Source organism: Brachionichthys hirsutus, unplaced genomic scaffold (genome assembly GCF_040956055.1).
Source record: "Brachionichthys hirsutus isolate HB-005 unplaced genomic scaffold, CSIRO-AGI_Bhir_v1 contig_718, whole genome shotgun sequence".
NCBI lineage: Eukaryota > Metazoa > Chordata > Actinopteri > Lophiiformes > Brachionichthyidae > Brachionichthys > Brachionichthys hirsutus.
Genome location: NW_027180335.1, coordinates 1 through 17,257, shown reverse-complemented (window position 1 = coordinate 17,257; position 17,257 = coordinate 1). Strand labels below are relative to the sequence as shown.

Here is a 17,257-nt window from a genome sequence, read left to right as displayed (position 1 = left end):
GAAAAGAAAATCATCTGACACTCTCAAATCATGACCTTTGGCACTGCGAAGTAATGATTTCCGAGTTTTGACCAAGCAGACAAACATGGGTTTCAGCAGCGTGTCTGAAATGAACATAAGAACACAGCTCGGGATTGTTATTTGTGTAATTTTTCTCGTTTGCTCAACTAAAACAGTTGGTAAGTTGCTGTTAAATTATGTTCAAGAACCTAATTTATGAATTAACACTTTAAAAAAAAAGAGTTTACAATGTGTGTATACTAGTTGTTTGTCACACATGGGTTAAAACTAATTATACGCAAATCTTTGAAAAAGTCTTTTCCTTTTTATAAGGTCAAACATGCAGGCTAAAGTGCGGAGACACCTTAGAGGAATGCTCCTGTCATTCTTCCTGTGCGTCTTTGCTGAACTGCTGTCCAGACTACAACCAGTCCTGTTTCCAGGTGATGCCTCACTCCAGCTCCATGCTGGGGGGGGCAGCTCTCAGGATCCTCGGCTTGGACCATCATCCTGGTGGGCCCCTTCTCTGCAGGTTTGGGAACACATGCAGTGAACTATGAAGCCCATCATCACGTAAAGCTTGCATTCCCTCATCATGGGATCCATTCCAGGCCTTCAATGTCACAAATAGAAACCGCATATACAGTTCACATCTTTCCTATATATAGAGTGGATCTTGCTTTGTGAGAGCCTAAATGTACTTTTATATGTATTATTTGATAAAAGCTTGGTAATTTATTTGGAATTTTAAATGCTTTTAGTTCTTCAGAAAATAACAAGGATCCTCACGATCAATAATGTTTTCATACTGAAACTAGAAGAGCACTGGCAGAGCTCAGACCTCCGCCAAACAGCTCATTATCCTCCTGATTGGATTTACACCGTCCACATGGTGATCTGGATCATCACCAAAAGGTTCTAAATTGTTCTTGATATCTTTATACACCAACCATGAAGAGTAAAAGTGAATCAGAGTTGATTTACTTTTTCACTGATTTTTTAATCCATAAATGGAGTTTTCAATGTTAAAATGTAATATTATTTCCTGACCTCATTCTGAATCAGATCCAGAAGACATTTTGCATGATAGTGCATATCGGACCCCTTTATGACTGTGATTATTGGTGGGTGAATTGAATCCATATTTTTCAAGACATGATTTTTTGAAAAAGCCTCCATTATAAGTAAATGGAAAAATCCAGTGTTTTTTTGTTTTTTTATCCAGACAGATATCCGGATCATTCTCAAAATTTAATGGGATCTAAGTTAGACCAAGAACCATCTTCAGATTTTTAATTTCATTATGACCCATCCAGTAGTTTTTCTGTAATCAAAAACTTGACTTGCAAGGCGGATAAGTGTCTGAATGCGAGAAAAAGATGGATGGATAGATGGACGGACGGACGGATGGATACTCTCCAACAGTTCCTTGTATTCAGATGTTTTAATTATCGAGGGACTGACTGGATTGTTTTTGACTATACACAGATGGGAAAATGATTTGTAACTAATCATACAGTAAAATGAAATCAAGTTTTATTCTCTTGCAGGTTCAAAGGGCAGATTGAAGTGGAAGGCTTTATTGATGCTGAGGGCCAAGCCTACTGCATCTCCCCTTTATTGTACGAGACAGGTTGGATACCGTTTACCGTCTCAACAGACAGAATACATTTCAACAGATCTGCAGAGTACTTGTCAGGTGTGTTCCTGAACATTTTCACTTCTAAATACCTTTAACACAGTACTAGGATCAATATTCAGAAACGATTTAAACAGTTTTTTTTCAGTATTTCAGCTCTAAGGTTTGAGGTGATCGTTGCCTTATTAGTTCCATTTTTCACTCTCAGTTCACCCCAGTAATGCCGATCCTGCCTCTGAAGTCACCCTGGTGAATGTGACGCAGTGGCACCACTATGGCACGTCCAACATAGCAGGGCGACTGAAGATGACGTGGAACAGCTCTCTGATTGGGGCAGAGAAGGTCAACATGGAGCTGTGGGGCTACAGAGAGTTCACCAGGAGCTCAGCAGCAGGGACAACAGGATCATCATCGCTGCAGGCCGAGCTGAGCTATCTGTACTCGCTCGGCCGGAATCTGCCCAACACTGGGGTGTTCAGCTTCGTTCCCAAGCCTTCACAGGACTACTCTGACTGGGAGTTGGGGAACATCCGCATCACTGCCAGCGCTAAGCCAGATGGTGCCAGGTACCCGTAATACATATCGAGCACTGTGGCAAAATATTATACATTTAAAAGAAAACATCCACAGGAAACTTTCCTTTAGATGTGGGAAAAATGTATTTAAAGATAAGAACAGTTTAATCAGAATTGGCTTCACAGAGAGAGAGAGAGATTGTCCATGTAGGGGTTCAGTGCTGGCTCTTTATTTACTGCTTATATGAAGAGATGTACAGGCGCTGTGGAGCGGCGGCCACGTGTTGGCCTGGCACCTGGAGCAGGCGTTCCGAGATGACTCTGTGGCCTGGGCAAAGATCAAGTGTTTGCAGTGGGACGTCCTGGAGAAGAGGCTGCCCAGCTTCCTGGATGATCTTATTGACTGTCCCTGCACTATAGCACAGGCCCGAGCAGACACGGGCAGGTTTCATGTGAGTGCTCACAACCAAGTATGCTACTATGATATTATCACCATTTATTACTATAATAATCCAGCATTGCTGTAGTTTATGTATATAAGAAGAGAAAAATCATTGTTAAAAGAGGATTAAAGAAATTTTTGCACGGTCTAAGCAACTGCAGTAATTGGTTAATTTTAAATTGGATTTCAAATGTTGACATTCTGTAGTATTTTATTCTAGCAGCTCGATGAATCTAATGCTTGTCAGGAAACTCTGGGTGTCGTGACATTATTTTATATTCTGTGTGACCTTCTCAGTGGCAAAAATCCAACCATAGCAATTTGTGAAAAGCAATGTGAACATAGTCGAAGGAACTAAAAGCTTTATCTCTAAAATGTTTAAGGCCAAAAGTAAATATTAGGACAATACTGTATTATATAATGAAGGTTTTGCACAGTTTATTATAAATACTGTTTCAAATTCAATATATGTAATCAAACCACTCTCAAAATAAAACAAAATAAGAAACTTGGGCTTTAAAAGGCAACGCTGCCCATCCTTTTCATAGCTAGGAAGATAATGAGAACCAAATACAAGGTCGCAAGTAAATCCCAAAATGAAAGCAATGCTGTTGTAAAGATGGGCAACAGACCAGTGACTGGTGTCTGAGCTTCATGACGTTAACAAATGAACTGACAAGTAATTTAGGAATATATTTCTCGAATGATTAGGAAACAAAAAATCGGAAATGGTTCAGGAAGTGACTTTGCTTCCTGTATTTCAGCCTGACCGTGGTTGTGACATTGAGAGGGGCAGTGTGTGCCTTCATCACCCTGGTAGTGTCCGCTGCATCAGAGCCACTCAGGCCAGGTGGGAATGACCACAGGGCAGATCCAGTTTTCCCCTCCCTTTTCAACAAAACAAAAAAAATCCCATAATTGTTTTGTCCTTTTTCTGACATATTCCAGCCCGACGCATGGATCGGGGCAGCGGTGCTGTTATGATAGCACCGGTGCCTTAATGTTCACTGGAGACTCTGCTGGAGGCAGCACCCCTCACCGGGCTCACGAGTGGGGCTCACCTCCATACAGGGAGCCCCCACGAGTGCCTGGGTACTCACACTGGCTATACGACAGCATTAGTTTCTACCATTGCTGCCTGTGGTCTGATCAATGCCAGATCTACCTCAACCAGCGACCTTCCACAGGGTGTCGTGACTACAGGCCGCCAAAAGCTGGTAAAACGTTATTCTTTACCAGCGGCTTGTCGCTACATGCTCAACAGGAGACGAGGATAAAAACATTCATTGAACCATTCTGATTCTGTTTATCGGTTCTGGGTCAAAGCAGCAAAAATGCTTATTTCACAGAAGTTCATACAAGCCATTCTGAAAAAAGAGTGCATCATTCATTATAAACGACGCGTTCATATATTGGTATCGCGTTGTCGTAGCGACAGTAAACTGACTACTCATTTTTGCAATCTGCAAAAGTTCCTCTAGGATTTCCTGAGTTTATAGGAATTTGGTCAAGTATAACTTGTTTGCTGACTTCTATTGCTGATTTCAGGGTACAAGATATATTGATTGTGTGTGTGTATGTGTGTGTGTGTGTGTGCGTGCTTGCTTGTGTATTAATGGTAGTAATGCCAGATCAGTTTGCAGGAGACATGCACTGGTTACAGGCTGCTGCCCAGAGTTACGACCCGTAACTCCAGCAGATCAAACAGTTGATGTTATTACATGCAGGATTTGTGTAAGACCGTCGGCGGTAGATCAATGGTGTCGTCTTGGAATTAACAACAGTGTGTGTGTGTCTGTGTATTTGATGTGAACTCATCATTCCGCGGGTCCTCAACGCCTCACAGGTGTCGTCCTCGGGGATCCACATTTCATTACATTTGACGGCCTCGGCTACACCTTCAATGGCAGAGGAGAGTTCTACCTTGTGTCATCGCTCGACAGAGAGCTGACTGTTCAGGTCAGAACAGACCAGGTGAAACTAAAGAACGGTGAGTACTGAGTGCTGTGAAAGGCCTCTCTGTGTCCCCTCTGTCATCCCCACTTTCAGATTAAAGTATTCAAACATGTTTTTCCTCGACGCCCGATTGAGGACTGGAGATTCCTTCCCTCGAGCGCAGACATATCGGACCTGCTTTATCTTGTTCAGTTTAGTTTGTCCTCTGCTCTCATTCCTCCTTTAAGGTGCGCTTCAGGATCTCTTTGATCTTCTCCACACTCTGAGAGCGCGTGCGACGCCGGGTCCGTGTGATTGCTCCACGTGTTGGCGCTGTGAAATGACAGCCAGCTTCCTTCGTTCCATCTTGCCTTCGCTCAGTGTGTTTGGGGTCACACGCAGTAAAGCAGATCAGACGTTTGGCTTCGCTGTTTTGAATTTCACAACAGCCCTGAGCAAAATGCCTGTGGAACCCCAGATGTCATTAATACCGGCCTTTTTAGAAGTCAAACATCTGTATTATTGACCATTGCAGCATTTAAATCATTATTGGCATCGGAATGGCTTCTTGACAGTCCATCGATGTGTGTATTTACCACCAAGGTACTCTGGGTAAAGCCACGCGGACGTCATCCGTGGCCATGAGGGAGAAGAGCTCTGATGTCATCGAGGTGCGTCTGGCAGGGGGGCGCCTCCAGGTGTTAAGGAACCATCAGGCGCTTCCTTTCACTGAGCAGACGTTGACGGGCCTGCACGGTGAGATGATTCAGACGCACACATGACATCAGCAACGTTGACAATTTAAAGAAATTAAAAACGTGTTACTTTAAAAGCTTTTACCTCTCTATGATCCACCGTAGTTTTGTATGTTCTGAAGCACCTTGCAACTGGTTTATAGATTATTCTCATAATCGTTACACCCTGTCAGTTTCCTCATTTGTCTGCCCTTAATGACCAGTAAAATCTAAGGTGTTGTTGTTCTTAACTTTGCTCAATATTATTTATGAGGTTTTATTCACAGCTTCCTCGTGTGACATTAAGTGAATTGGGGATCCTTTCATGGTAGTTTATTTCCTAGCTACTGTAGGAAACAATGGAATCCAGTGAAAGGCACATTGTGTTTTGTAAAAGTTCTAAGTTTTGAAGATTTTGAACATCTTTTACGGTGATGATTCCAAACCCTTTCTGTCCTCTCCAGGGGCCTTGGTGTTTTCCTCCAGTCCTCAGGACGCCGCAGTGATCCTGTTCTCTGGCGCTGCTGTGGAGGTCGGTGTGCTGGAAGGAAACATGGCCGTGACCGTCCTGCTCCCTGCAGCGTTCACCAACCACACTCTGGGTCTCCTCGGCTCGATGAACTCTGACCCATCCGACGACTTTCTGACCCAACAAGGAGAGGTCATCGTCTCGGCCGACGCCACGCCGGAGCAAATCTTCACCTTTGGAGCGAGCTGTGAGTGTGGAGGACTGCTGAACTCGTGTTTGACAAAGAAATGGAGCATCAGTCACATGAATCAATGAGCACATCTCACTCTGACGCAGTAGTTTAAAGGAGCAGAGCTGATAATTACCCATATATATATATTTGAGCCACATTTGAAAATGCTCTGAGAGTTCACGGAAGGCACCATGTGTGCAGCTTTAACTGATTCCAGACAGATTCCAGAGGGAAACCACGACTCTGGAATACATTTGGGGCCAGACCGCGTTCATAGATGACAGTAATGTCACACACACAGCTGTAATTACAGGATGAGCCGCTTATAAGTGGTAAATAGATGCATTTCTGTGTGACAGCTTGAACAGATCTTTAAGAGTTGGTCAGGACTCCAAATTCCCGTCTAATTTAACTGCCGCTGTGCTTTCATTGTTACATTTATTCTTGTGGATGTTGGGGAGGAGAGAACTTGCCCAACGCCCCCCTTGAACCCACCAGTTAACTAATTCAATTATTTTTGGTAATGAAAGCCGAGATTGCTGTGACATCACTAAACATGTTTTTAGCCATGAATGTTTTTGCCGACATGGCCTGTCAGATTGTTTGCACCATGTGATGAGCGCTGCGTGACGTCATCGTGGAAAGACAGGATGTGACCGACAGCCTGACTTGTGAGGGAGAACAAAACCACAAGACTATAATTGTCTTTAATTCCATGTTTAAGAAAATATATGGTTTTAGCCGAATCGTCTGACGGTTCAAGCGTCTGCTGCCTTGCTGCTATTTCCATCAATCTGATTGTTTGCTTTGACAACTTTGTCTTAGCCGCTCTTTCTCGGAGACTGTTATTTATGTACGTACTTTAGTGATTTCCATTGTGCGGAGATTGAACGATAGTCGGTACATCTTTCCAGATGTTGCATGTGTGTTTGTCACACATGTTGAAGGGGATGTTCCGCCTGTCATGAATACTTCTGACAAAACAACTGCAACCACTGATGTTCTTTTTTTTTTCCGTTTGGGATTAGCCTGAAACCTGCAATTTGTTACGATCCAGCACATCTTAATGGCTGTTTTGTTTTCATCCACAGGGAACATTTCAAAGAGGACTTCTCTTTTCACATATGACTCAAAATACCTTCTGGATAACTTCTATTTCCCACCCAGTCACCATTCTGATTTTGTTCCTGCCTTTGCGCTCCCTGAGAGACCCGATGACCCTCTGGTGGCAGACATGTTGACAATGTGCTCTGGAGAAGGAGCAGCATTCTGTAAATACGACACCCTCACTACACGGAGCCTCACACTGGGAAACGCCACTCTCAGGGCCTACCAACATCATGGCGCCCGAATGGCAGCTCTGGAACCAGGTACCCAGTGAATCAAAATCATTATGTCTGTTCTGTTTATGCCAATGTCAAAATGTCTATTGCTGCCTGTTTGATTTGTGATCTACATTCATAAAAATGCAACAGACTGGACCTGTATTACTGTATTATAATTCCATAAGAATAACTACAAGCATCAAGGGATTTATTTTCATATATGTTAATCTCTCAGAACGATTCAGTTGTCCCTCGTAAAGGAAACATGATTATGATTCTTGAATGTTTGTGTTTTTTAGTGGTGTCTTGCGGCTGGCTTCCAACGCCTAGAAATGGGAAGAAGAACGGAACGCATTACCTGGAGGGGAACACTGTCGGCTTTGCCTGCAATGAAGGCCACATTCTGTACGGTTCAAAAGAACGAGCGTGTCGGGCTGATGGAACCTGGACAGGAGAGCAGCCATGCTGCATAACAGGTTGGCTCTATCATGTTTAACTCGTAAGGTTTATTTAATAATTAGATTACATCTATGAGAGACTTTTTAGACTTCTAGAAAGCCCCCCCCCACCCATGGTTTTAGTCATAACCCCGGCTGTGGGCTGTCATAATGTATTGTTGCAGTCACCGACTGTCGCCTCCAGGTGGCAGTGTTCCCCACTAAACTCCTCATGAGTTACAGCAACGCGTGTTTACGCCTCTATTCAGAGGTCTATCAGCGCTCTATTTATCCAGGGAGCGCTGGCTCAGGACGTTTTGATGAATTCAGATTGTCTTGGAAAAAAATAAATTCAGAAATTTCGTTTCAGCTAGCCAGGAAGCTACGGAGCAGCTTGACTTGTGGTCCAACTCCACTTTCATTACTTTGTGGCTTGACCCCAGGCTTCCATCCTTTCCTTATTAAAGCTCCAAAGAGAGACTTCCTCCTGATAGTAATCGGGGATGGATAGATTTCAGATGTCAGATTTGGAGGCCCACATAACAAGCAGCTGGGTCACAGCTGGACACGATTGACATTGACTCCTTCATTAGCTGCAGAATGTGTTTATCCTGCAGAGCCGCTTGATTCCGCTGCACCCATGCATGACCTCCCGCTCTCATATCCACCAGACAGAAGGTTTGAATAGTATTTAACCGACTGAGTGTGCATGTGGCATGGATGATGTTTGAAGACCTGCATGTTGCATTTTTTTGTTCCTTAGCAAAACACATTTTAATGCACAGAAATACCAAGGTGAAGACCTTGTATAGGAAAACCTTTGTGGCAATTAACCTGAGCACATCCGCATGCATTTCTAGAGGCACACGTCCGTGCGGCGTGAAGCAGAGCTTCACTTGCTCATATTTAGCTGCTTGCCTTTAATCAGATTTAATCAGAATCTCTCTCCACACACACATCGCTGCTAACGGCCGTCTGCATGGCCTCAGGTGCTCGGTGGCAGGTGTTGCGTGAGGTGTTACCTACGCCATGCCAGTCTGACCTCTAGCCGCTACTAAATACAGACTGAAGGGGGGCTGATCTCTCCTCCCTCTGTTATATGGATCACTGCGGGATGATGTGTAGGCTGAGCAAGCAGAGAATCGCAGTCATAGGTAATATTTAACAAATACAGCTGCATCCAGTTTGATTTAATGATGATGGTTAATATATTCGAATGGAGCGGAGCGAGTGTCGTGGCAGGTTTTGTCTCTGGCGTGTTCTTTTTTTAATCTGAGCCAAGATCAGCCATGAGACGCTTCAGAATTCTACTTTTCTAGAAGTTATTAGCTTCAGTCTTCAGAAAAAAAAAACCCCAAGTGTATCAGATGCATACCAATAGCAGGATCACATCAATGCATTCTAATACTAGAGTTCCTCCCACAAAACCAGGAGAAAGCAATTAAAGAAAAGTGACAACAGCAAGAGGGCAGTTTTCACATAAAAAAAATGATGCAGGGAGTAAGACGAAGCTTAATTCAATTTTCTATCTGTGGTTCGCTTCTCACACCCCCCCCATTTCCCAATCTTTATTGCATCTGATGCTGAAACACCTGCATGTGTTTATATTTTTTGCTCAAGGCAAATACATGTAAAGGACCAGCAGCTGCACCGCCTGCCTGAAAACATCTTTCCACAGTATTTCCTGTATGTCGGTGCATTCATGCATGAGACAGTAGTACCTCGATCATTATCTTACTCCTAGCGTAGCGTCTGTGTACTCACTAGCCATCCAGCTCAGTGTGATGTAGGAATAGTCAAATAGATTGGAAAACGGTTCACTTGCAGTGTCAATAATACCTCAAGCAAAGTTTCAGATGTTATAATATGATTACAGTATTACTTAACCGTGGCAGTACAAACATTGTAAATACAGGTACAGGGCGCTAGAGAAAACCATTCATGAAAACCAGCAACAGAAAGATGGTGACAGATGTGGACGACTTTGTTGCAGCTGTCCAAGTAGTTCTGTTGACTTGTGGAAATATCTTTTAGATAACTTTTTTTTTAATCAATCTGAAACGCGCTTAGGTAGCTGTTTAGAGTAATCACTATCACAAGTGAACAAAACATGTCAATCACACAGTATATAACAGAATATATCATAAACTATACTTAGTTGGTAACACTAATACATGTTTATTTTAATTATACTGTATATATATATATATCATTAGATGTTTCTACATTTTCTGGATGAGGTCTTTCTTCTTCCTCATGCGTCTGCCTGCAACATGAATTATTCCTTTCTTTTTCATGTTGCATTAATCCAGCTGTTAAAACATAAAGCGGATGTACAGAAAGTCGCATCAGTAACTCATCACAGTGAATAATTCTGTGTTGTCATTTTCACAGATGATAAAACGGGGTTTGTGCTCGGTGCTGTCGGCTCCCTTTCTGCGCTGGTCGTAATGGGACTGATGATCAAACTACACAACAGGAAACAGGAGAGGTGGGTTCACAACTTGGTTCACGTCTCACACCAAACAGCTGTTCTGCAATATACTATAGAGGAGAGAAGAAATGCAACATTTACCTCAGTGTTGGGACCTAAAACTCTGTCAGACGTGATTGTGGTTCCATATTTATCATGTCTCTTAATTGAGTTTTTGATCTCCAACCTGATTTGTAACTTCAATACCGATGATCTAAGTATTGTGTCATTGTTAACCGGCCAAACCGATCAGATTGTCGGTATAATTATTATGACACCATTTTGTTGTTGTTGTTTTTACTCTGTTTCTGTTTGTAGCTGTAATTGAAATCGTAATCCTTAACGTTCCAGTCCATGCTCATTTGGTGGCCTCTGTTTTCACCATAAAAATAAGTGTGGTTAGCACTCCAGCTTCCAAGAACCCCATCATTCCTCCAGCAGCTACCCTTCTGGAAACACAACAGTGCAGCAACTGATCTTTTCTGTTTACAGTGCAGCCAAACAACACAGTCACTTAGTTCCGTTGTCATGGTACCATGAGCCGCCACAATCTGATGTAACGCTGCACGTAGCGCAGGTGGTTTCCCACCCGTCAACGGTAAAGGCTGCCTTCTGCCTGTAGCTCTTCAGCTAACGGCTCATTGTGCCTGGAAGGCTTGCCAGTATTGACAGCTATCTTGTTTTCTTAAATGCAATGTTGATGAAAGCCCTTAGCACTTGGTAATAAAACCCACCCCGTGTTTTGCAAGTAGTAGATAAAGATGTTGTGTTTGTACAGCCGGCGAATTCAGCTGTGAGGCTGATGCCACAGAAATTAAACAGCGGTGTCGTTGGTACAATTAAGCAGAATGGAAACCGCTGAAATGGTGCCGACTGCAGCAAACACGTACCCCGGAAGCATCATTCCTTTGTTTGTAAAAATGTTTTTTGGCCACACAAAAAGTCGGTCAATGGGGGTTTCGTTCAACGACTAAATCGTTGCTGCAAAGGAACCGGTGTCATATCAGACAATTTGTCCACAGATGAGTTAAATGTAAATGCAACCACTAAGCCTTATATTATGTCCTTGTAATAACCACACACACACACACATCCATTTTCATCAATAGTTGATGTTGCTGGAGCCACAGACAGTCACTCACACACTCACACACTCACACAATCAGGCGGGAGGAAACCGGAGAAAACATGGGGAGACCATGCACACAAACAAGCTCCGTACGATGCAAAGACAGATCTGAACCCGGTACCTCCTTGCTCTGACGCGACAGCACTAACCACTACGCCAGAGGTAGTGTTCTTGTCTTTTAAAGTGATCTCTGACTGTTTTAACAAATCGGTCTAAAAACACAAGGATTTACTTCTACTACGTAAATACATAGACAAAAATATAGAATTATTTCTTATAAGATATAAAATCCCTTTTGTTTGTGGGTCACCAACGTTGCAAGGCATTCTGGGTGTGACGTGAACCGGCTGCAGCACCCGGCTCACTGCTATTGTTTAGTATGGCAGGGATTTTTTAGCAGCGATCAGCAACTCCGTTCAGCCTTTACAGTCGGAAACCACAGCGTCAGCAAAGACGTGAGGACAGCGAGGAAGAAGCCAGAGATGAAATTCAACGGGAGAACTCTAGATTCAGTCATTGTGTTTTCTGTGGCGTCTGCGTCGCCATGCCGACAGAGAGAGTCAGACTTCGGCAACTTACCTGACCCGCTAAAGCCGAGAAAGCGTTGGAAAATGAATATAAGCCGTTGAAGAGTTATTAATTTAAGAATGTACATTTGTAGCTTGCTGCTCTCTCGCTACTCATGTTGCGCAGCCAATCAGGCATAGATATTTTGGGGCGAGATATTGAGTAAGACCGCTGAGTGAAACCACTGACGGAGTGGTGAATGCATTAGATCTCAAGCACAGATGTATTTTGATCGATAGATGAGAGGTTTGGAATAGGAAGCTAGTAAAAACCGGTATAGCTGGGGGTCTTCCTCTCCCATCTTCTTCCAATGGTCAAAACATTTTGTTCAGCCAGTAATCACACAAATACAAACGCCGTGAATCCCACCTGCCTGTTTGATATCCAACACGCTTCAGCCTCCCAACCATTACTCATAAAGTTTCTGTCTGATGTGATTAGACTGAATCACATATCCTAAGGTACCATACGGCCCAGGTGAACGAGAGGCTGACAGCAGCCTAGCTTCTGGGCATATGCAAGCAAATTAAAGGGTTGTTTTATGGGCTCCGATAATTCGTTTGGGCTTTCCCCACCATAGCTCTGGCAGGGGAAGAATAATGAATGTCAGGAGTCGAGAGCAAAGCCCCCCCTCTCAGCAACACTCGGGACATGGGAGAGATGAAACTGCTGTGGTTTCGAGTCAGGGCAAGGAGAGATCACACCTGCACGCTCTTGAAGCCTTGATCTTGGGCGGCCAGGTGTAAAGAGAAACCAGGAGTGTCAAAAGGTCTGCAGATTGGAGAGAGGTGAGCTTGTTCAAGGAGGGGAACTGGCTCATAAAAACACCCTAGTCTAAACGAATGAAGAGGAATCCTCCTGTGCTCGAGGGCGAATGGTCACACTGACATCCATGAAGACATGCAACACACACACACACAGGATTATACATTCCCGACCAACAAGTGAAGACACATCAATTCTGTCCAACATCAAAAGCATAGCAGGATGGAAGGAGCATATCAGAGGTGATGCTACACAAAACGTGTGTGTGTGTGTGTGTGAGAGGGTACTTTCCACTCCAGGGAAACAAGTTTCATCAGGTCTGTAACACAAGCAAGAAAGTCATTACACCATGGAGTGTGAATCTGTCCTGTGTGTGTGTTTACGTGTGTGTGCTCTGTAACACATCTGAACATTTCTGTTATATTTCTCTGTATTTCGTAAGGCACCTTTGAGTACCTTAAAAGTTTGCCATGGATAAACTTTATAGCACAATTACTCTCAATAATGACAATAGTAATTATTATTATTTGTGATACATTTTGCAGTACGTTTTTCTCTCATTGTATCAAATGGGTTCTAGACAAAGGTCAGCCACACATTGCAATAGGGCATTATGTAGAGACTGACTGAACTGTCAGGTTATCAAAATCCTTCTACTTCAATGTTCAACACTGCTGATGAAGCAAAAAAAAAAAAAGATAATTAACATAGCTGAATTTACACAAAGCTTTTGCTTGGTTAGTTTTTACATCAGAATTAGTGAGTTCACAGAAAAATAGTTGGTGGGTACGATTGATTGAAGGTCTTATTTAAATCCCCCCCCAAAGTAAATCTCCCTTGATCGGGGAATAAAGGATTGTTTCAGTGTTTTCTGAAGCTTTATCTTAGCTGGAAATATTCTTCCTGTTCTTCCTTTCTGCATTTCATGATTCTTTAAAGTGCAGCTTGGCCTGCATGAAAACTGGTTGTGGTTCCAAAGACAGTCTTTCGTTAGAAATTCCCAGACAGTAATAGAAACTGGACATTACACACTGCAGCTTTGGGAGCTTATCGATTTGACTGAAGCCCCATGTTAAACTGAACTTCAATATAAATGTTTAAAAAAAAAAAAGAGAGATTGAGTTTGATTAACATTCAGAAATACAATCAAAGGACTAAATGTGGTTGAGAAAAGAACAATGGACGATGTTCTATTCTTAGGACATTTGCCCTTTTAATATTTTTGCCCCCATTATTCAAGTGTCCCTCATGAACAACCAACCATTCATAAAACACCGTTAATAAGAGCAGGAAGGTGCTGTTATTACGAACAAGGTTTAAGAAAATGATGCTTGCCCTCGTGCAAGGTCACCAGACAAGGTCATGTGTTAACTTCTAATTGAGTTCCAATTTCTCCACTTATCCCACTCCCATTAAGCAGCAGGTAATTCAGTCTACAAGGCTTTTGTGAGGAGAGCATTCTGTGAGACGAGAGGATCATTTAAAGTGTCTTGCTGTACTAGTTGGTCACGTTTTCCTGTGAACTTGTAAATTAAAGTTGTCATCGGCATCTCTTTTGTTTGTATTTTCAGAGAGAAAAAAGGGAAACCAGGCCGGGTGGTGATCCAAGAATAAAATTGCTAAACCATCAAAGTACTTTGGGATTATTACCACTCTGTATGGAAACCTTCACTTCTGTGGCCTTAATCAACGGAGATGTTTAGAGCAGAGAATTTGGAAATCACATTCAGTTGTGTTCATTGGGACGATGGTCTTCCTGCGGCCGGCTGACTTCATCAGGCCCTGGTCAGGCGTGACCTCATGTTTTTCCTCTTGTTTAATTTGGGACACGTCCATGTTGTGGTAAATGATGCATGGGGTGAAGATTAAGGAAATAAAAGAAAAATGTGATGTTTGCTGTTATATTTCAGTTCTGCGTGATCTTCGATGGAGAGAGACAATTGTATAAATACTGCATAGAGATATCAGCCTTACAGTCAGTGCTCCATTCTCCTGTTCACTTTAAAACCGCACCAGATGTGTTCATGCTCGAGGCAAAGTGAAGCCAACCTGATCCTTTTTTTTCCTTGAAAGATGTCGAGCCCAGATGCAGCCTGGGTGTGGGCTCACAGCTCTCAGTCAAATGAAGGGTTTTGCTGAGTGACTGAATCCTAAAAATGCATACGTGTTATCTAAAGGTCACCTTACTGCACTATATCCATTTATTGCTCCTATTCTTTGCTTTCTTTGCGTCAATTGTTCAAATGCAATGACATATTTTAATTAAAAATAACACTTATTAGATCCTAGGTGTGTGTGTGTGTGTGTGTGTGTGTGTGTGTGTGCATGCAAATAAGTAATAATCCCGCATAAAGCCAGCAGGCTTGCATCATCTGGTCCAGTCACATGCTGGACAGACCGTCTTCTCATGTTACCCTGCGGTCTCCTCTCTACTTTGAACCTGACTCAGTTTTACTTTCCCAAAACAAAGCCCTTGGGGGGCTAAAAGGCAACAGAGTGACAGGGTCCCGTGTAGCTGATCCCTGGGAATGGTAGGTGGGGGGTCCAGCTGTGGAAGAGGACGGGTTCTTGTTGAGCAATATGGTAATTGAAATAACCTGGTCTCTGGATGTGGAAGGCTTTGAAGTTTTTTTGGCTTCACTGTTTCCTAACTGGGCAGCCCGGTGGCGCAGTGGTGAGCACTGCTGCCTCACAGCGAGGTGGTCGCAGGTTCGTCTCCGACTTGTGGCCATTCTGTGAGGAGTTTGCATGTTTTCCCCATGTCTGCGTGGGTTCTCTCCGGGTTCTCCGGCTTCCTCCCACCACTAAAAACATGCAGCCTAGGCTGATTGGTGATGCTAAATCGCCCGTAGGTGTGAGTGTGTGTGTGGCTGGTTGTCTGTCTCTGTGTTGCCCTGCGATGAACTGGCGGCTTGTCCAGGGTGTACCCTGCCTCTCGCCCATTGACTGCTGGGATTGGCTCCAGCTTGGCCCGTGACCCGATGACAGAATAAGCGGTTGGATAATGAATTAATTAATGTTTCCTAACTAGCGGTTGTGCAGTACTTTATCCATTGCTACCTCCTGCAGACACGCCTGAGGGTCTCGCGGGACCACATTGTTTTTCACATGAAAACCGATTTGTGTTCTTTACAAGCATAAACTAATGTGCATGCACTCACTCCACATGTGGAGCGTCGGCGTGTAATGAAACATGTCGCGGGACCCTCACAATGGAAGGGGTCGACCTTCCCGTGCAATGCCGTCTGAGGTCTAGCACATTAGCGGCTCCCTTTTGCTTCACTCACTGTGGAATCTCCTGACTGGCTGTAGCCTCCTCTGCTTTCATGTGTCAGTGCTCAGAGGAGCAGCCGTGGGGTGCGATGGCGGGCCCGAGTCAGCATCTGATTAATTGAGTCTGGATGAAAGTCGAGGGTTAATTTTCATCTCTGTGGAGACCTGTTCTAACTCTAACTGTTTAGACATGCTCATCATCCCAACAACCCAACGCAATGAGATCAATCAAATTCAAATCCAAGTAAATGCTCATGTGCTCTGTGGAAGCCTGCTGCTTTCACATGGGACTTTTTCCATTTCTCTGATGTGCTCAGCATCCCTGGATTATGAAGAAAGGCCTCTGAAGTGGCTTTTGGATGAGGTTTGTGTTTTGGGGGTATTTTAACTTCTGTTTCATGTCAACTCCAGCTTTGCAGGTGTGCTTTTTCGCTTAACTTCTAATGCCTCGGCTCCCTCAGCTGTTAACTCCTTTTTTAAATTGGCAGCTTAAAATAATGATGGATTGTAGGATTAAGGTGTTTGCCCAAACAGAGATTTATGTTTGTTTTGTTACTGGAAATGTGAACACTTAATATCAAGGAGAATAATTTAGCAAAGTCAGTTAATCTGTAGTTTTTTTTCTAGTTCTCTTATATTTAATTTTTAAATTCTATGTTTCAAATCATTGGACCGTGTTTCACGGTTCACCTTTCATAAATACATTCAAAATATATCAATACATAAATATATCAAAAATCTCATGTGCAACTATAATGTATCTTTCTTTATTCTACCGTACCTTTAATGTCATGCAATATATGAGTCAACTTTTCTCTATTGGATTTTCCAAGTAAAAATTTGCTGTAAATTCAGTGAGAATCAATGAAATCTGAACAGCATTTTTTCTGCTGCTATTACCCGAAAGCAGAAATGATTCATGATGATTACAGCATGGATGCCTTTATTTTCAGGAATGCATTCTAAGCTTAACTGTAGCAGCGGAGCGTCATGGGACAGTGAAGGAACAGAGAATTGAAAGTGAAACAAACTTCGGTGGCCACAACCACTCAGCCTTTTGACATATTAATGCAGCTCTGGACATTTAAGACGTTATTGGGCAACATCAGTTGGTGGCCGGTTTGATTCCCGGCCTCTGCTGTTTACGTGTTATTCCTTGGCATCTTCTCTGCCCTGGTACCCTCTGTTTGAGAGCGGGTGGATGCTGCATGCAGTTCTCGTAGGTCTCCTGTTCGACCCAGAGCTGAACCTCAGGCCTCTTACAGGAGTCCCTTCAAACACAAACTGCTCTCGGCGTAAACGTTCAGTTTAACTTTATCACT

General features: G+C 43.2%; 1 protein-coding gene across 1 annotated transcript; it reads left to right on the top strand.

The window, feature by feature from the left end:
* Positions 1-109: 109 nt before the first annotated feature.
* On the top strand, positions 110-14,528 carry LOC137913580 (sushi domain-containing protein 2-like). Its single transcript, XM_068757223.1, has 14 exons — positions 110-179; positions 334-532; positions 1,551-1,699; positions 1,848-2,205; positions 2,405-2,606; positions 3,361-3,446; positions 3,545-3,813; positions 4,443-4,586; positions 5,135-5,287; positions 5,730-5,981; positions 7,058-7,336; positions 7,591-7,767; positions 10,123-10,219; positions 14,234-14,528. Exons 1-14 carry the CDS (start codon positions 110-112, stop codon positions 14,274-14,276), a joined length of 2,478 nt encoding a protein of 825 aa, XP_068613324.1. The 3' UTR covers positions 14,277-14,528.
* The last annotated feature ends 2,729 nt before the right edge of the window (positions 14,529-17,257 follow it).

Excerpts from the sequence above, each read along its gene's own strand:
- LOC137913580 (XM_068757223.1), top strand. The coding sequence starts at position 110 with ATGAACATAAGAACACAGCTCGGGATTGTTATTTGTGTAATTTTTCTC. Across the intron at positions 2,206-2,404 it reads GCTAAGCCAGATGGTGCCAG|AGATGTACAGGCGCTGTGGA; the intron begins GTACCCGTAATA and ends GCTTATATGAAG. Across the intron at positions 3,814-4,442 it reads CTACAGGCCGCCAAAAGCTG|GTGTCGTCCTCGGGGATCCA; the intron begins GTAAAACGTTAT and ends AACGCCTCACAG.